Genomic DNA, 20,711 nt, shown 5'->3' on the forward strand with positions numbered 1-20,711 from the left:
AAATCCCTCCAGGAAGCCTGTTTGGCTTCTCAGATGGCCTTATGATAGGAAGTGAGGGTCTGCTTATAGGCTGACCAATCACCCGACCTCTTAGCTCTATTAAAAAGCTTGCGAGTAGTTTTGCGAAGTCTACCAATCTCATTTTTCCACCAAGGAACTAACCTTGGCTGGTTGGTAGATTTTGCAGGACAGTTTTGGTGGTAGGAGTCGATTATGGACTGTTTCATGTCATCAACAAACATTTCGAGCTCCAGCGCCGAGGGTAGCCTAGAGCCACATTCCCGTAAATGAAGATCAAGGTCTTCCCTATACCTAGGCCAATTGGTTGATCTAGGATTGCGGTTTCGGTAACTACCTGGGCAGGTTTGACCAAAACAGAAAAACATAACCGAAAGTGGTGGTTCATTAGACACATGCCATTGTGTCACAGAGGGTAATACATTTCCTGTGCACAGAGTTAAATCAATAACCTCACTTCTGTTACTTGTAACAAAAGTGGGTACATTGTGTTTATTAAGAATATGTAGTTTAGTACTAACCAGATATTCCATTAAGTCATCACCGCGTTGGTTGCAGTCACTGCTGCCCCATGCAACGTGGTGAGAATTGGAATCGCACCCAATGACAAGCTTCTTGCCCAGTCCCTCACAGTGGTCCACCAGATTGGCAACCTCCTGTGATGGAGGGGACAAGGCATCATAAGGAAAATAGGCAGAAGCCATCGTTAATTCATCTTCTCCGTCAGCTGACGAAGAGAAGATTTTTATGGTGGCAGTGTCCCTAGATTGGTATAGTGAAAGAGGAAGAGAGTGAATGCCGCTTCGTATCAAAATACATGCCCTAGGCTTAGCAGATTTGTAGTCATAATAAACAGTACCTGCATTTTTGAGACCTAGGATTCTTCCATTATGGATCCAAGTCTCCTGTATGAGGACCACGTCTAAACCCTCCACGACAGAGGACTGCCGAGGCTGCCTTACAGTGATGCAGGTTGATCTGTATCACCTTCATGTTCAACCACAGTTACCGGTGTTGGGTCTGGGCTACTTGCTGGCTAAGGGGGTGGGTACAGGACTGACCCTACCCCATCACCAGCTGAACCATACGTATCTTCACCTATTGCCCCTGTGGGTTGAACAGACCCTTCTTTGTTGGAGGTGTTCTCCACCACCGTGATGTCGGAAATGTCCGACATGGAGCCCAGGGTGATATCACCCAGTTCTCCTGCCACCGCTTCAGGCTGCACTGGGATGTTAGGATTTTTGAGGACTTTACAAGTCTCCTTATCCACCCCTGTGCACGCAGAAAATCCTGCCTCCTTTAAAACTGCGACAGAATCTTCATCCATCTGAAAAATCCATCGAATGAAGTTCTTGTCACAGATAGAGGTGACCACTTTCCAACGGCTCGTAATGAATTTGTTGTTATAGAGGTACAGCCTGGATTCTTCGTCCAGACATCCTTAGTCCTGAAGGTGACCTTGACCGGTTTCGGTAGTTCACCTTTATTACTAAAAGTTTCGTTTCCTCCAAAACACAGTCATTCTGGTCAAAGTCCTTCCTTAACCACTCCCCGGTTGGAGCACAGCGCCGGACTTTCTAGTAGTTGACCCCACTGGCTATGCAATCGCGTTGGCCGCATTTCCCATTAATGCCAGTCCGGGCCTGTTGGGGCATCCCCACAGAGATATGTGATGGAAATTCCTGATGAGAGGAAGAGGTTCACCCGAAGGTGTCCAATCAATTTTCTCCATAATCGCACACTGCACGGACGGCGCCCATCTCCCCATCTGTGATAAGGTTGTTTGGAAAGCCATCTTTTACAATGGCCATCTTAAGCAACCCTACTGCGTCACTATAGGACATAGGAGTTAGACGCTCCTTAGCCTTTTTCACCGCAGATTGAGAAGACCCAAGCGAGGGATTGGAATCCTCCGACCTGAGCCTCTTAAGTGAAGCAGTTTCTTTGTCACCCGAGGATGACTAAACCTCCTTCTTCTTAGCGATCCTTGCAGCCTTGTGGCGTGCATTGCGTATACGTTTTTGAGGGTTGGGTAACATCCGAAGATAACCCCGACTCTCCATCAAGCCGGGTACTGCTGGAAGCAGAGCGTTGCTCATTCTCTCCATCAAGCCGGGTACTACTGGAAGTAGACCATTGCTCATTTTTTTGGTTTTGTTTTTGTTTTTTGAATCCATGAACGATCCCACGAGTATGGAGGAAAGTAAGTACCCGGTAGTTCTCCTCCCGGGTGGAAGGCTAATTACAACGGGGTTTCACCTGGTTCCCCGAGCGGATCGTTAGTGATACCGTATTTTTGATTCCCCGGTACCATTCAGCCCTCAGCACGATACCTTACACTTTGGCTTAAAGAAGAAGCAGAGCCTTAGTTGACCAGCATGAAGGGTTACCCCTCCACCTGTTACTCCCTTCCACCACGAAGAGGTACAAGGTTGCAGTTTATGGAAGGGTTCTATTCCCTTTAAAGCGATCAATTACATATCATGACAAATTCAGTTCTGCATTAGACATAATTAAGCTCTAGATTATTTCCTTCGATTCAATTAAACTTCTCTTGATCGTCGTATCTTTTATTGTTCTGTTAACTTCCGGTGTCCGGCCCGGACAGTCCGGGTATCCAATTGATTTGTTAGGACAGGGCCTAGGCAGTGGTGTAGCGACGGTACAGCAGGCCCTTGAAGTAAGAGGCCCTTATCATATCATGTGTGTTATGGGTGAGGAGAGAGTGCCAAAGACTGTAGAATAAAATTATCTTTGATCTAGTGAAATAATTGAAAATTTCGCCTAGGACCCTCACCACATGCATAACTAAATATGTGAAATTAATTTTCTACGTGGCTGATGGACATCTTAGATTTTTCCTATGCTAAAAATTTCAATGAATTTTAAGCAAACTAAATTAACGCTGTCGTTTGAATTTTAGAGGTTTCACCGAGATGCAGGTCACTCTATTTTAAATCATGGCAAATTACTGAAAGCAAGACAAGTTGTTGACTGCAGTGACGTAATTACTGCAGTCAACAAATTGTCTGCTATATTTAATTATGGTTTTAAGGTAAAAGAATAAATTTAAACAAAGTAGATAATATATTTCGATCTAAATAATATATTTGATACAATGCGATTCTAATATTAGCCATTCTCTTTGAAATCTTTTAAGGTTGTACAAAGGATTTTAACTCAGTTAAACACTTAGGACGCGCAAGGTCTAGCATATTACTTCAGAACACATCACTTGTCGATAAATAAGTCCGGTTTATGACGTTTATGGGAATATAATTACAGATCTTGCCCGTTATTTGATTTCACTACTTTTATGGCCTGGAGTAATATATGACGTGACGTTATTGTTTAAAAGACCTTGCAATTTTTAACCGAATGGTTTTTGGGTGGATTTTGCGCCTTTTTGTTTATAACAATAGAAGTGAAGTTATTATAATACCTTCAAACGTAACAAAGCGGAAATAATATTTATAAACAAAATTGGAAAGTGAACTTTCACCTATTTGGAATATTGAGAACTGCCTAGCTCTTTCGCCAACATTGTGTACGTTTAGATATTGTTTACTTTATTTTTTGAAAATGTGACGTCATTATGCTCTTTAATTCATTTTTTAATGTTATTAAATAAGCTTGTACGATTGTTATTAAACTTTACACGTTTTGTACTGTGTTTATTACTCATTGGCATCGATAACCGCCCTCTGGCGGCACACTGCCCACCCTGACACTGGCGAGACACTTCGAACTCACTGCACCTCTTTCACTTACAGGAGACGACCCGAGGTGATAATCACCGATTTTGTTCAAACTCGGGTATAGTGTACACCTTAAAAAACCCGCAATGGAAAAGTTGCGACGGGCTTTCATTTTGTCATGGCAACCGAAAACGTTTTTGACAACATGATTTGGAATTTTTCCATTGAAAATAACATGGGAATCTGAAGGATTTTAAGGGTTCCCTCCTGTGAAACCTTTTAAAAAATGAAAATTTTTTATAATTTCAAAAACGTTAAAAATTCAATTAAATTGATTTTAAAAATTAAATTTAATCAAGTTTAAATGCAATTTGGTCAATTTGGGGGACCGACTCGCTGAACTGTACATTTGTCGTCATAACTCAAGAACTATACCAGATATGAACTTCTCCTTTGAACCTGTATACCAAATTGCATTTAAATCGGTTTAGTAGTTTTTGCTGTAGAGCGGTCTGCGATTAGAAGATGGAAGAAGAAGAAGAAGAAAAAGAAGAAAAATTAAGCCTTACTTTGCCCCATTACTACGAAACGTCGCCTCAACCCTGTTCGATGGAATTCGTATATGTTTGTCGCGTTCCTGTAACCTTTCAAACGGTACATCACTTGTTTTGATACGACCTATAGTTTTTGAGATACGAGGGGGTAAAATAGGCTTCATTCTGACTCGAGATAATATAGCAAGTGCTCGGGTAGGTGCTCTACTCTATACCCGGACCTTGCATAGGGACTACCGTCCCTTTTGATTTCGTGTTCCATTTAAATTATTGCATCGAAGATATTCTAGTGTAGCGTCTTCTCTGTTGATTAAAAAGAATGCGCCACCCAGGTTTCGAACCCGAACCCTCCTGCATGACAGGCGAATGTTCTACCACAGAACCACCGATACATGTTACGCTTCTTAAAAAAATTATAAACTCAGCTTAGTGGAAGAGTATATTAATGGTTTTTAAAGTCTACTTTTTTTTATGTACGAAATTTTAAAGGTCAAATCTTGTTTTAGCGCGGTCAGCAGAGATAAGAGGATTAAAGGGTAGAACCTGTGGGTGGTCCACTTTGTTAGTTTTTTTGTTATTTATTTACGGGTTTTCTTATCGACTAAAATATAGTTGTATTAATGTAAAGGCGTTTATTTAACGTTTATTACTATACGAGCTGTCGTTTAGTCCAGTGGCTCTATGTGCTTTGTTGATGGTAAGGTTTTTGCTTCTTGTTAATAAATTTGGTGTGGATATTTGGATATCTACGATTCCTAATGCAGCCATTGATTTCCTGGGTGTGCGAGTCATTATATGATATTGGAAATTGGACGGCATTGGTCTTTTTCACGCGGTATGTGTCACAACGGCAACTGGAAGTCTACGAGTCGTCCACTACCAGATGTCGAAAATAGGTATTCTATGGTATCTTCCTCAAGGGCGAGTGTTGAAATAAAATGAGCGTTAATGATGCGGCAAGTATTTCGTAAACGAGAAAAATACAAATACCCTCTGTAGATATTTCTTCATTATAATTTGCTTCGTATTATATTTAACTGATAAACTTGTACTGTAAAAAGGGTTAAATTCAATTGTGCATTGTTACAGTACGTCTAACTCGCTGTTGTAACTACTTTATTTATATTATTCTTAATAAATTAAACTCGGTTGTTTCGTCTCAATTATTTTAATTATAATTAAAATTCTATACCGGGCGGGATAGAACTGGGATTATGTTTTTAATAAATAACTCTGAATTGCGGAGATATATCTTTAAGGGTCATCTCGAGAAATTAATACCACTAGGGACAATTCTTCCGAGGAGAGGTATATTTTGGCTTGCTAGCTTGTTGGTTTATTATTATCCTCCTTGGCGGAACCACTCTACGACCTCTCATTGGCTGAAGGTTCAAAACGAACTGGCGGCTGCATTCTAGTTACCTATGCGATTTCTATGGTAATAACAAATAATTACATTTTAATAAATAAAAATCAATAATTTAAAATTTATCTTGGGGCTTTCCGCACAAATATTTTTCAGTGGGGGCTCTGCGCCTACTTTTTTCTCTTTGGCGACACTGGCCGCGGAGCCCCCACGGGATCGCCGTCCCTGGATTGGAGGATACTATACTATAGCAATGGTTAACATTCCGTAGGGCACAAGACAATGGTTTAAAGCTTAAAATTTATTTGTCACGTATCCTGCTATATCTAAAAATCTTGTGAACTCCTTAGGGCCGTGCAGGAGGGGGCAAAAACCCCGGGGCAGTGCTGTAAATCGCCCACGAAGGACTGATAGGGGCCCATCGAAGAGACAACTGTAAGTTACAGGGGGAGCTCAAATCAGAAGGAGCTATTTCCGTTCGGTCGGTTAAACGGTTAGAATGGCCAGCCAAAAAGTCATATTTAAGCCAATCGGAGACGTGTTTTTGCCCTCATGAGAATTTTGCGTTAGATAAGAAACGCGTCGGCTCACGTGTATAAGGAACATACTAATGTTAATTTTCGATAATATACTTTAAGGTAAAATATATAGTGTTACTAAAACTAAGTATAAGAAGATAATATTATTATTATTATCATCCTCTTATGGTATAAATAATTAAAATTATACGGAATATTTTTATATTACCGGGCAATTTTAAGGCTTCTCATGGAGGCAGAGTTAATTCATTTCGTTGAAACACTGTAGGCCTACTTAATTGGGGGCCTCCAAATTTTTAAAAAAGGTGCCTATGATTGGGCCTCCAAAATCGAAATAAACTTTCAGTTCGTAAGATTTTTACATTTGGGCCTTCTAAAAATGCTTATTTAGAAAGCAGGTTTCTTTGCCAATTTCAAGAGGGTTAGAATGAATGACCGCGATTCCAGATTTTTCCCTTAAAAACTTGATCTTTTGAATCGACTGAAATACTACATGCTAGGCAGAAAGGTGCACTTGACACCTGTTTGCCGTGGTGTCAGTGAGAAGCTACAACACACTGTGTTACACCGATAAGCAACAAACACAGCACCCCACAAAAGGATAACGCAACCCGTCAAAAGTAGCGCATTTCCTTTTTCAAGACTACTAAGCTATTACAAACAGTCTTTTTCAAGACACATTGGATTTTGAGGTGTTGAAGGATAAACCGGAATTTTTTGCCAAGATTCAACTTTAGAGAGATCCTGTTGTAACTCGGCGTTAGATGTGTTTGTACTAAGAATTTTTATAAGTTTTGTGTCATCTGCAAAGAGACTGGGGAAAGAATGGTTGACAGCTGAAGGTAAACTATTGATGTATATTGCAAATAAGAATGGTTAACATTAGGAGCGCACAGCTATGAAATTAGATATAAGAAAGGTATAAATCATTCTAACACCAGGGAATGGTGCAAACAAAGCGATTAGCCAGGAGCAAAGTTTGGTGGCCAGAATTGAACACCAACATTGAGGACAGAATTAGAGCACGTTCAAGTTGTCAGCAAAATGCAACCATGCCAAAGGCTGAATACTTGAAGTGGCCCGAGGAGATCCAACCGTGGACTCGTGTCCATATAGACTTTGCCGGACCTTTAAATGGGAAATATTTATTAATATTAGTGGACTCTACGTCGAAATGGATGGAAATCGGAGTCACTTCAACAACCAGTTCAGCCGTTGTCATCACATTCTTACGACAAAATTTGGCACGTTATGGAATTATGAAGACCCTGGTGAGTGATAATGCCACTTGTTTCACAAGTAACGAGTTCCAAATCTTCACGCAGAATAACGGCTTCAAGCATTTGACCATTGCACCGTATCACCCTGCTTCAAATGGTCAGGCTGAAAGGGTGGTGCGTACCGTGAAGACATCATTAAAAAAAATAGATGCTACTTCTAACTCTGCCATTGATGTCATTGACGAAGGTTTAAAAAAATTATCAAATGGATCTCTAGACGTAAGACTAGCTAGATTTCTCATAAACTATCGCCGCACTCCGCAAATTAGTGGTAAATCTCCAGCGGAAATCATGTTTGGAAGAGAAATCCGCACCAAACTTGACATGGTCCATCCAACGAACTTTAAAGAAGAGAGAGGTAATGAGAATATCAACATCGATAAACCTATAATTGAAATGCTAGAAGTAAATAATAATAGCGATAAAACCATTAGTAAAAATTAGTGATGTTACCTATAAGTTTCATCCTAATCAAAAAGTCTTTGTAAAAAACTATGGTAAGGGAGAAAATTGGATAGAGGGAACTGTAAAAAATCTATCGGAAATATGATGTATGGGATTGATATTGGGAGAGGTATTATTAGAAAACATCAGAACCAATTGAGACTAAGGAGTGAGAAGTTATTAAAACCAACCGTGTCTGAGACATCAACAACTGGAGCCAGTAAAATGAATTCAAATCCAGATGCAGGGTACAGATCAGTATTACAACCACTGATCCAGAGTCATCAACAACCACCGATCCAGAGTCATCAACAACCACCGATCCAGAGTCATCAGCAACCACCAATCCTGAGTCCTGACAATGAATCTCCAAGCTGGAGTAGCAAATCATCACCAAGTCGATCACCGAGTCGCAATCCTATCTTATTACCACGACAAGACTCGAGACCAGAGCAACAGCCTACCACAAGCATCTCTATTCCTAGTGTAGCCACATCATCAGAAGGAGCCCGATCAAGGATACTTATTAGACAAGATTTCGACAAAGAGCCTCAGTCGAGTAGACACAGACTACACGTACGAAGATCCAGTCGAAGACGTAAATCAATTAAAAGACTTAATTAATGAACTGAAATGTTTAATCGTTAATGTAGTTAAAATACACTATAATCAGTCTATTTAAAAAAGAGGTGATGTTATGAACTATAATAGCCAGGGGGCGCCACTGGGTGGGGAAGCTGAGGGAGCTCCAGTTTTATGACCACCTAAACAGTGGTCTACCGGCTGCCGACATGTTCGGTACTCTTACTTAAAACTTCATATGTAAAAATCATCATCATCATCATGGAAATAAATCTTATAGCTTATAGAGAGTGTTCAATTAACAAGAACAAACACATCAGATTGATTAAATCTAGATTAGATTTTTTAATCTTGATTACCCTCATTTAATAACGATCACCCTGATTTAATCACGATTACCCTGAATTAATCACGATTACCCTGAATTAATCACGATTACCCTGATTTAATCACGATTACCCTGATTTAATCATTTTACTATGATTAAGACGCTGCTCCTCGGAAAAATCTAATCGACGAATGTCATTCCTTGATTAAAATGCCTTTAAAAAAATCCATTGCAGGGGAAACTTTTAGAAATCATAGAAACTTTTCACTTGTAGCATATGTAACATAATTACTCATAAGTATGCCACTGTACCTTTATTCCATTCAAAAATCTTCACTAGCGGTTTGTTTCACCACGAACCAGTAAAAAGGTGGACTACGTTAGATTTTAACCTTTTTATTCATCCTAGTAATTTTAGGAGTCACACTATAGGCTAGTAACATATTTATTTAAGACAATGGAAAACCTCGAAATTGAGAAATTTTAGTCAGACCATGTATCTTTATTGAAATTTAAAAACTCGCTCGGTTTGTGCGGATGAAGTTAAAGGGGCTCAAAAGTTCGGTGGCAAAAAAAAAGAAATTTGAGCATGCTTTTCCTTCCCCCCAACCCCTCACTCCGCCTTATCAGAAATTCAGAGGCGGGCAGAGTTAACCGTAAATTTCGCACTTTACTGACTTTACACACATTTTACCACCGAACTTTGGAACTCCCTTTAAATAATGAGTAATTTAGAAAAATAAAAGGTTGGGGGAAATGATCAATAAGTGATCGCTTTCCGAAAATGGAAAAAGTCGTCGAAGTGGAATATTCCACCAGCGTTATTAAAACCCATATCAAACCTAGAAGAGTTAGGCCTAGGCTCAAAAGAATCTTGTAGATGCGCCAGAAAAGCTAAACCTGAATTTCAACTATTTTTTCCAATAAACCTGCTTCTTTTATTTTACAATGCAAATTTATTTTAGAACGTGAGTCTCCGAGAACTTCATTAATTTGCAAATTAATTACATTAACAGAACTCATTTTAGCTCCTAAGCCTTGGTTGTTCAAAGCCTTGGTTGTTGACCAGTGACCCCCTAGCATATGAATTATTAAACTGGTCCTTATGACCAGTGACCCCCTAGCTTATGAATTATTTAACTGGTCTCATATAAAATGTTCTAATGTCATTTATAAGCCTAAAAAAACCTATATTACATGTTTAGAAGTTAGATTATGTTGGTAACATTAACTTTACACGTATTCAAAATAGTTAACTTTATTTTATGAGTACCACAAGAATAGTACAATATAGTATTATCTCACCTAAGACTTCTACCATTGCCTAGAAGACCCTTGTAATTTACCGTATTAGCCCTCTTTCTCTAGGCCCCGTAACTCCAGAGTCCCCGGTCCGTTACCGTGTAGCCAGGGTAGCCTACCGTACTTGGGGGAAAACGAGACTTAGAGGATTGAGGGTTTGAGGCCGGAGGGGGGTTAGTCAGTTCCACTCGTTTGAGCCTTGAGGGATGCGAGCGAAGGGACTCTACATAAAACCTCGGCGTGCGGCCGCGGCGGTAGTAAGCGGAGTCGCTGTACATAGAAATCCAGTGAATAGGGAAATCAAAATTGATATAAACCTTGAATTAAAAGGTCATTTCCTATTATTTGGAATTATTAAACTGGTCACCTTCTGTTTTTTTGTTATTATTTCGAATTAATAAACTGGACACGGTGACCAGGGACCCCCCAAATTTTTAATAAATAAACTGGTCTGAGCAATTAATTAATTGGTCTTTGACCACCTGACCACCGTTATTTCCAAGGCTGGCGAGGATGGAAATCTGAATCCTGTAGTCCAATATTCTTAGTAACTTTCATACATTCTTGGTAATACTAGAGTATCTGTATCTTTCAAGAACCAAATTATTTGATTCTTGCTTTGTGGCTAGATGGCGATAGGTTTCCCGGTATGCTATAATATTTTTGCAAATCCACGAAGTTTCTTGTCGGCGAGTAATATACTGGCGGAAGGCATCCACAGAATAAACGTTTAAAGCTATTGGCAACGCTGTCAACTTCCTCGCGTAATCGCTGTTTTATTATTAGGTTTTATTTGAGTCGTACCAAAATACACCAATGGGTGCACACTGCACCGAAGAAAAAAGTCCGACGGCAAAAATTTTAGTAATATGGGTTGAGTTATAATGGTGATTTGTTCAAGTTTACTTTTGCGAAAAATATGAGGCAAACCAGTTTAAAATTGCGCGAAAACGAAATCTAGAAAAATACACATTTCAAAATTGTAAGTGTACTTTTATTTTTCATTTTTGTCATATGTCTATGTTCATATAATAAATTTACTAAGCCTTGGACTTAACCTAAAAAATAAAAAGTGGGCCTTGGTGTTACGGCCTTGCTACCGTAACCTGCTACTTGCTAGGCTTGCTATTGTTTAATCCATGCTTTGGCATTGGGAGTCACTGAGCTAAAGGCTCATTCATTCCTTATATCATGTATTTATTTGTTAGTTCAAGTTGCTTAATTACTGAACTCTAGTCTTACTTAATTATATATGTTAAATTTTTTACCACTACTCAAAAGTAAAATTTATGATCAAACATTCATAGACCCAAGTTTGTGGTTGACTTGATTTGCTTGATTGCATTTGTGAAATCGCAGCAACATTTTATTTAAAGCTGTGATTGAAAGTGAGGAAACTTCTTTAACTGATAATTTATAATGTTTCCATTGGGAGTGCTCAAATATTTATCCAGATTTGACTGTGACATCACGGTTCTAGCACTGAGGTTGCAGGGACTCTCTTTCCAAAAGCCAAGCAAAAATGTGATAAGTTTTATTCAGTGGCAATCGATTCTCCTTGTATATTCATCTTTCATCTCTGGATAAAAAAGTTAAGAGCCTTTCATAGTAACCAAAGAATGAATCTGAGCAACTGGTGAGCAATCAGAGCTGCTCAATGTGAAACGTTATAAATTTGAATATGGATATCCAATTCGTAAAAGCTACATTGTAAATTTCTATTAAAACCCTAATTTTCAAGCTTTTCTTAGTCTTCCATCATTTGGGAAGGTTGTGAACTCTTATAACTTGTAAATATGCTTAGTTCTGCTTCTAAAGACTACCAAAGTAGTTTATCTTGTAAGAATGGTATAGCTAAGATGTAAAACTAATAGTACTAGTTGATTATGATATGTAAAAATTGTTTAAATTGCGATTATGAATGTAAACTTGTTACATCTCATTGTTAATATGTGGTTTCATAATTGGGTTTTTGCTTCATCTAAAGATTAGCATAAGACTATTATATTGGTATAACGTTTAGCAAATACTTTACTGAGAATAAAGATAGTTACTCAGAGAAAGTGTATTTCTATTGGAAGCTACTCATAGAGATACTAAATGATGATGAAACTAGCTATTGATTCGGTCTTTTCACTGTGTTTTAGTGAAATATTTTCTATGGTTGATAGAGGTGTTATTATTAATAGACTTATTTTCAGGGTAATCTTTCAAGTTTAAAAAACAACCCAAAATGGTAAATTCTGTAGAGCTGCATGAATTGAAGTTGTTTCTTGCACATTTTTTGTACAATATGAAAATTGATACAGCCTCATATTGGAAATTTTAAAATACCAAACCTTTTGAGTCCAGTTTAATTAATAATTAAAAGGTATAAGGAAGTCTCGGACTCTCAGTACTAATATCCTTGGTATTTCTCACGTGATAATTAAGAAATTATAAAAATTTTAAAGGGTTTTTTGGGGTAATAACCTTGTTATTCTTCCATGAAATACCTTTTAAAGTTCTAAAAATAATTTAAAGTATAAAAAAAGAAAGAAGGAGAAAGCGAAAAACCAGAATTGGTTCTCAAGATAATTTTGGCAATTTTTCTATTCTATTTCAAATAAAAATTCATTGAACTCCTCTTATATTCAGAAAGGGCATCAACACTATTAAAAAATGATTTCACTATCAACTCCAGCCCTATTTTTTTCCTTCTCGGCAGCTTGCAGAGAATCCACTAAACCGTTACGTACTGGCTGTTTTGTCCTTCTTTTTCCTACTTTCCCCCTCAGGTTTACCGAACATTTATTCCATTCTTTATATCATACCAAAAAAAAACGGCTTTTTAAGTCTTGAGAGAGACCATCGACCCTCATTGGGGGAAGTACATAAAATTTTTATACAATAAATCGTTTCCTTCAAATTGATTGAATGCCATTTTTTTATAGAATATAACTGATAATTTCATGTTTATATATATATGATTTATTTGTGTGAAATGTTTTTTTTGGCCAATGTAATTGCCATTTCTCTTAAAACGTTGACAATGTAATTTTACCAATAAACTAGTAAAGGAAGCAATCACCTAATTTTACATCCATAACTATATTTTTTAAATACATTTAAAATACCACAATTATTATTAATAAATTAACTATAGTTAAAAATTTTGCTATAAATTAATAATGAAATTTAATAATAAATATTTTCAAAGTTTTTTATAGTTTGCTCAAACTCTTGCTTTATTATCCCTTATATTATGATTTAATTGAAGACTGCAGTGTAACCATGACTTTAGTGAGGTTTGTAGTGCAATGCAAAAAGGCTGTTACACCTAGGTTTTTGAACCTTTGGTAAAAAAAGCCCTGTTTATTTATAGTGTTTCCATTTCTTTATAAAGCTGCCCCGAAACGAATCTAAACAAAAGGGCTCGGTCATATCATTCAGTTTCCTTGTTTCATATGTAATTTTTTCCTCACTCTCTCATTGCCCTACCCCCTACCATTTGCGATCCCTTCTCTGAAACGTTCTCCATCCAACCTAACCTGTTGGTACACATTGAAATGTGGGTCAGTTAAGCATGTCTTTTTGAGACAGGCTACAGACTAGAACGAAGAGCTTAATAACCTACATATGTTACGAGATACTGATCACGGGAGAGTAATGTGATAAAAGTGCTAGAAAGGTCTTTCGTCTTAAGGAGAGTAACTTTCTCATTGTAATCTTACCTTTCTCCAGTGTCCATTAGACCATATTCAGCTATCAAAGTTTTATTACGTATGGAAATTTTTAAATGTGCTTCATTCGCTTGCAATTTAAACCTGAAAGTTTCGTGATGTACCAGTGTTTCTAAATTACTGTGAATTTGTGACAATCAAAGCATTTATAATTATTCTTAAATAATTTGTGGATATATCGGTAACCTGGATTACAGTGTTGTTTTAAATTTGGTTTGAATTAATACTAAGACCAAGAAATATGCAACTTATAACTGGATTATGGTTTTCACCCTTTTCGGTTCCACCCCCACCTCCCATGGAAGGTAATGTTACATTAAAGTTATCGTTTTAAAATGTGTGGTGGGTGTATATTATTTTGAATGCTGTTTCAGGTATTTAGCTGTTGTCAGGCTTTTAAGGTGGATTCTAATATTTTTTTATGATTTACTGCTTTTGAATTGAATTTTTAGTAGAAACTATCAAATTTATAATAATGAAAAAGGTTTTAGATCTAAATACTACAATGTCTCTAGATGTATTTCACAAAAATAAGTGTTATTAGGTCTCCTGAATATGGCATTTTGTTAATTCTTATGGTTTGGTAATAATTCAAAACTATTCAAAATTTTCCCTAATTAAATTATCCAAGGTCACTGTTGCGTTACTTTTCACTAAGTACCCCAAATTGACGCTGGTATAATATTTTAAGTACTTTGTGTAACACCGGTGAGCCTTGATCTCTTTCATATTTTGTGTGAAGGATTTTTAACGCACTTTTCTAAGCTAGTTTTAGTTTTGAAATATTGTCAACTTAATATGCATTTATAGTCTATTTAAGAATTTCCTAATATAGGTTACCGATTTAGTTTTTTAGCTCTTTTTCAGGATTGCGTATTTATCTTTTATTTATTACAATAATTTGTGGTTCCCATCAGAGTTCAAGGGTTTCTGTTCTAGATAATATTTTTTTTGGAATTATTTTGTATATTCTGTTCTCATTATGATTAAACTTTTAAAGTTGGTAGCTGATATGAATTTGTTTCAATGTTGACTATATGATATTTATTTACCTATACTTTTTTTTGTAGAAGTTATGAAGTCAACAGTAATGTTTCGTGATCAAGTAAATGCAGTGGTCAACTGGTTTGAGCAATGGAATGAATGCGAACAGACTGTGGCACTCTATTCTCTTTTCAAGAAACTTCAACCTATTCAAGCCAGGTTTCTTTCTCTGGTTCTGGAACAGACTTACTCTTCATGGTTGGATCTTAAAGTCCACGAACAAGAGGCGAATGATCCGGGTTAGTGGTATTTCCATATTTTAGGATAAGTCTAAATTAAAAAAAAATTGGCATTTAAGTAATTTCTATTAATTCAATAGAGTACATCAGTAGTTTGTGCAATGAAAGTAAAGAGAATGCGGTGATGAATATGCTTTTTCATTTACCTCTCTTACACCCTGGCAATGAGGAAGCTAAATATCAATATCTAAGTTTGATACCTAAAATTTTGGCTCACTCGATCGAAAATAGTATTCATATTGAAGAAAGCCGCCAACTCCTGTCCTACTCTCTCTTGCATCCGGCCATAAGCGATGAAGATCGTCGGTCTCTTTCCCAGTGGCTGCGCCACTTAGAAGATCGGATTCACAATTGCAGCTCTATTTACTTTAATCCCATTAATGGCAGACCTAATGGAACTGACAAAATTCCTCTTATTAATGGCAATGGATTTTTAAATGACAGTGGTTACAACTCCAACCGACAACAGAGAGAGGGCTGGTGCGCCAATGTTACTGGCACTGGAAGCTTATTGGATTTTGGCAAAGAAGGTGCTGGTTTGATGTCAATGAATAGTAATTGCACCAGTTTAAGCGGCCTTGGAAGCAATAGTTTGCCTCCTGGCCTTGGTATTGCGCATATTCCAATGCAAACACCAAATAATCAATCCCATGGCGTTATTCCTCCTTTTCATCCTTGTAAATATGATTCACTTTTACATTTGTTATTTCACTTTATAGTTTTTTGTAGTTTCTTACTTTATTTTTTTTTGCTTTGAAGCTGTTAGTCATACTCTGCCACTGTATCAATCTCGTTTGATACGAAGCAATAGTTTGACGCCGCCCATATCTGATAATCATCAAATAACTATGCAAACTAGTCATGGCTTTTCTTCAGAACCGGTGGATGGTAATGTAAACTGGTTGGCTAATACCAACGAATCTCCACAATTTCATTCTTCTAATGCTAAATCTCAAGTATCAAATCCTGGTGGATGTGGCGTGTTTGCTACAGGGCAGCAGGATCATGCCCCACTCTCGCCTCAGAGCAGTATAGCCTCCTCTGGCAGTGGAAGCGAGAGCCACTCAGAGGAGAAGAACAGTTTTAATACGGAAGGAAGTGGAATGAAAGGTGCCTAATATACAAAACGTTTTGTGTCAAATATTAGAAGAGATATTTTTCAACTTATTTTTCAACTGTAGATGTTCCCTCTTGGCTAAAAACCTTAAGGCTGCATAAGTACGCTCACTTATTCTCTCAAATGACTTATGAAGAGATGATGAATTTGTCAGAGGAACAATTAGAGAGTCATGTTAGTTGAACCTCAAAAGTTACAATTTTAGCTATTTCTTCACTCACAAGTCATTCTGACCAATTTTACTTATCCATAGAATGTGACCAAAGGAGCTAGGCACAAGATTGTTTTGAGTATCTCAAAATTACGAGAACGATCGAAAGTATTAAAGGGCCTGGAAAAAGTAAATTTTATCATTTAACGTAGTTTTATTTCTTTGGGAATTTGTTGCCAAATGTTTAATATTTTAGGATCTTGCTGAAACTGGGAATTTAAAAAATTCTTTGGCTGAACTGAAGTCTATCATTCAAACCCCTATGAAGGCGTATGGGGAATCTCCAAATGAAAATGTGTCCTCTCAGGAGTTTGGTGATAAAAGACCAATATCAGGTGCTATTAGTCCATCAGGTTCTCCATTAAATGGAGTAGATAGTCCTAATGGGAATGTTTCTGAGGGCGATTTGCCTGGACTCTTTACGAGGGTTATGGGAAAAAGTACACCTTTTTATTTTTGTCTTAATTTTTTGCGAAATGTATTTTAACAATTACAATTTCAGTATGCTCAAACCTCCTAGTCCAAGCTAGACCCGAAGATGAGTGCCTTAATTTGTTCCTCATGCTACTTGAGAAGTGCCTTAGTCACGAGGTATATACAAAAAAATTTACATTTTGAACTCTTTAAGCTGTACGTACGCTCAATTGCTAGATGAATCCTATTGTGATTTAATAAAATTGAAATGAGTTGGTTTATTTTTTTTGCATAACAATTTTTTATGCATTTCAAAATTTCAGCAGAGCTACTTCGCCTTCAGGAATTAATGCTACGGAGAAGTAGCTCCACTGAAATTTAGGAAACAATTAACAATTTCAACTATTAAAGCAGCTCGCCACTCATTGTAATAAGTTATCTCATTTAGGCATTCAATCCTACTCAAAAACGTCGACTGTTTTCTTGGAAGCAACAGGTTCAAAAACTTTGGCATCCTCTTCCTCCACGGAGATCTCTTGATAGCAGACAAAGCAAAGGGTACCGTCTGTTATAAATTATTTCAATTCTTACTTCATCTCTTATAATTTAATTATTTGTGGTTTTTAGCAAATGGAATTCTCAGCAGCCCACAAACACTTGTTCCATCCCTAGTAATGGTTCTCAGCATGTTCATCCGTCTTCGACAAATGTTGATTTTAGTTCTTCCCATCACCAAAAAGGAATAAATGCAGCTGGTTCTGCCAATCCTACTACATCATCTTCTGGCTCCCTTGGCCTTCATCATCACAATGGCAGTGGCAATAGTGCTATTTCTGGTTTTAGGAAGTCTCCGGGAATACCATGCCAGCAGTCATCTCATACTGTGGCTCTGGGAAATTCCCAGAGCAACCAGGATTTTTTAACAAGAATTCAACAGACAGGGACAAATCAACGTAGTCCTCTATCTATGGTAGTCAAAAGGCCAAGCCTTCAAGATGTAAGTATGAGAAGAGTTTGTCAATGGTAGTTTTTATAGCTATAACTTACTTTTATATTGATTGTAGCATCTTAAACCACATGTAAATATACAAAGGACACATTCAGCCCCAGTGCGTTTTAATCCTTTGGCAAATTCTCTGTTAGGAAAGCCCATGGAAGGTATAAAATTGTTTCTTATTACAGTTAGTTCTTTTTGTAATTATCTCGTATTTAAATATAGATCTGTCTGGAGATCCTGAAATTAACAACAGGCTTGAGTCCTTGTGCCTTAGCATGACTGAACATGCTCTTGAATCTTTAGGTATGAAAAAATTTTGGATCTTGTCCTAGATTTATTTTGTACTTGGTTTTAAATAATTACAAGTGAAGCTTATTAATTTGACTTTATTTTAATTGTAGATGAAAATACGGATGGTCTCTCAAGCCCTGGTAGTAAATCTTCAAAGTAATGGTAATTTTTTTAGGTTGTTTATCATGTGTAGTTTTTTTAATTTAAAGAAATAATTAATATTTAATTATATTTTTAAGGGAAAAACGTGCCTGGCTACTATACTAATTGTGTTTGTGCCAAGAATGGAAAATAATCCTATAAAGTTGGCTGGAAGACTCAGTCAAACTTGTCGCATTTTTTAAAAAGAATTGATTCATTAAGAAGAGCTAATGATCAATTTTTTTGCGCTCAACTTTAATATGCGCATTAGCTCAATTGGAAAAGAAATCAATATTAACAACATTATGGGAGAAAATTTTCAAGTGTTCAGTGGCTTTTCTCTGATGCGAACATTGAGCATTGACTATCTAAGCTAACTTTACTTTTTTTAGCACCTTCTCTTTGTGTACGTGATTTTTTCCCCTACTTTCCGTCCCTATTGTCTATTTGAATATTTCTTTTCAAAAAGTTGGAATTAGCAGCTGTATTATTATTATTATTAATATTACCAAAGTCTTGGATTATTTTTGGTAAAATATGATAGATTTACATGTAGAATCCCGTACATTTGATTTCTCAAAAAGAAAATATCAAAAGTACTATTTTATTTGTGTGGCTGAATGTGGTTCCACTTTTCCTTGAGAGGAAACTGCAGTGTTTTCTTTTGTAATTTTTTTTAGTACAGTGCATTATTTTTGGTTTGTTTTAAAGTTTTAAACATAAATTATCTCAAATACTGCTTATTATAGAGTGAAGACTGCTGGGACAGTCTAAAATTTCTTTTAATTTCCTTTTTTTAAATGGCAGTCGCAAAAATAGACTCCTCTAATTCTAATCAAACTTTTTATTAGGTTTTTAGATACTCACTGTTTAGCAGATACTCATAGAAAAAAATGTATAAATGTGATTATTTTCGTGTTGTGCCATCTTTCAGACATCTTTTCTCTTCTTTTGATTTACTTTAATTAATAATGGCTACAACTTTTTCAAAAGACATGGCTCAAATATAAAACTATTTTTGCTACTAAAAAACATGTCATAGATTGGATCTTTTGAGTAGTTTTTGGGGGTATAAAAGGATTATGCCACCAGCTAATTTCTGGACATTTTTAGCTTCTCACAGAAAAAAAAATCAGTCAGATTTTAGATTTTTCTTTGTAAAGAAAATATAGTTTTAGAATTTCTTTTAACCTTTTTTTTAATGAGAATGTTAAAGACAATAAATGAGTTGATTTTCTATTACTAAAAAATATCTTCAAATTGTCAGAAGAAATCAAAAGCCCCTGGTGGGTTTAGCAGATTGCATATAAAAAAGCTGATAGATATTATGGCGAGAATTTCATTTTTCTTATTGCCTATCTAAGATTACATTGTTAAAATGTTGTGTAATCAAGATTAACATTGCTTTTTTATTTTGTCTCATACAGCTTAAAAGAACACCACATTTCAATAGACATAAAGCTGTCTCATAAATGTTTATTTCATTTTAAGCGAATTTTAATGAACCAATTTCTTATGGTTATAAAATAAAGAATAAAGAAATGTTAAGTACTTTTGGTTTTGAATTGGAAATTACAATTTTTTTACTAAATATATCCTAATGGGGAACGCTCGTCTATTCTCGACCGAAACGAAACTTGCGTTAAACTATTTGTTATAAAATAATTTTTATAATAATACTCAAAGGTTGAACTATTCAGATTTTAAACTCTTAATTTGTCACAAATTCAATTCGCGACCGATACAAGTATAGGTGGCGTAAGAATGCTAGCATAGCTGGGTCGACCTCACAACGTCGTATTCTCCTTTCTCCGAAATCCCATATCACCGAATTCTCTTTTCTCCGAATTGATATTATTCCGAATTGCTTTTACGCCGAAAGTTCATATCTCCGAAGTCCCATTTCTCCGAAATGTATTTAGTGACCTCACATCTCCGAATTCTCGTTTCTCCGAATTCCCATTTCTCCGAATTCCCATATTACCAAATTCCCCTTTCTCCGAATTCCCATATCACCGAATTCCCTTTTCACCGAATTGACATATTCTTGCTTTTACTCCGCAAGCTCATATCACCGAAGTCCCATTTCTCCGAAATGTATTTAGTTAGGGTCGCCCTCACAACGCCGAATTCTCCTTTCTCCGAATTCCCATATCACCGAATTCTCTTTTCTCCGAATTGATATAATTCCGAATTGCTTTTACTCCGAAAGTTCATATCTCCGAAGTCCCATTTCTCCGAAATGTATTTAGTGACCTCACATCTCCGAATTCTCGTTTCTCCGAATTCCCATTTCTCCCAATTCCCATTTCTCCGAATTCCCATATCACCGAATTCCCCTTTCTCCGAATTCCCATATCACCGAATTCCCTTTTCACCGAATTGACATATTCTTGCTTTTAATCCGAAAGCTCATATCAC

The 20,711-nt window shown here is 36.6% G+C and overlaps 1 protein-coding gene and 1 long non-coding RNA gene across 5 annotated transcripts; one reads left to right on the forward strand and one right to left on the reverse strand.

Moving 5' to 3' along the window:
• Positions 1-387: 387 nt before the first annotated feature.
• On the reverse strand, positions 388-722 carry LOC149948647 (uncharacterized). Its single transcript, XR_016480407.1, has 2 exons — positions 540-722; positions 388-445 (listed from the first exon to the last, which is right to left on the reverse strand). It is a non-coding gene; the product is annotated as an uncharacterized LOC149948647 (long non-coding RNA).
• A 10,084-nt stretch (positions 723-10,806) lies between these two features.
• On the forward strand, positions 10,807-19,817 carry smg (sterile alpha motif domain containing protein 4 smaug). 4 transcript variants are annotated; one of them, XM_090173716.1, is made up of 15 exons: positions 10,807-11,096; positions 14,907-15,119; positions 15,200-15,796; positions 15,879-16,007; positions 16,077-16,229; positions 16,301-16,410; positions 16,490-16,576; positions 16,644-16,887; positions 16,950-17,038; positions 17,310-17,419; positions 17,489-17,858; positions 17,926-18,019; positions 18,081-18,161; positions 18,260-18,305; positions 18,389-19,817. In XM_090173716.1, the coding sequence occupies exons 2-15, from the start codon at positions 14,912-14,914 to the stop codon at positions 18,414-18,416; spliced, it is 2,346 nt and encodes a 781-aa protein (XP_090029842.1). In that variant the 5' UTR covers positions 10,807-11,096; positions 14,907-14,911; the 3' UTR covers positions 18,417-19,817. The 4 variants fall into 4 exon arrangements, with proteins under 4 accessions (XP_090029842.1, XP_090029841.1, XP_090029839.1 ...); XM_090173715.1 differs by having other exon boundaries at positions 15,879-16,229; positions 18,260-18,324; XM_090173713.1 differs by having other exon boundaries at positions 15,879-16,229.
• The last annotated feature ends 894 nt before the right edge of the window (positions 19,818-20,711 follow it).

Source organism: Leiobunum rupestre, chromosome 4 (assembly GCF_980474605.1).
Source record: "Leiobunum rupestre chromosome 4, qqLeiRupe1.1.hap1, whole genome shotgun sequence".
NCBI classification, from domain to species: Eukaryota; Metazoa; Arthropoda; class Arachnida; order Opiliones; family Sclerosomatidae; genus Leiobunum; species Leiobunum rupestre.

What these genes read in the sequence shown, in the direction of transcription:
- smg (XM_090173713.1), top strand. Translation starts at nt 14,912, where the DNA reads ATGAAGTCAACAGTAATGTTTCGTGATCAAGTAAATGCAGTGGTCAAC. An exon ending in TATTCCTCCTTTTCATCCTT is followed by an intron (nt 15,797 to 15,878) that starts GTAAATATGATT and finishes TTTGCTTTGAAG; the next exon opens with CTGTTAGTCATACTCTGCCA. An exon ending in GATAGCAGACAAAGCAAAGG is followed by an intron (nt 17,420 to 17,488) that starts GTACCGTCTGTT and finishes TGTGGTTTTTAG; the next exon opens with CAAATGGAATTCTCAGCAGC.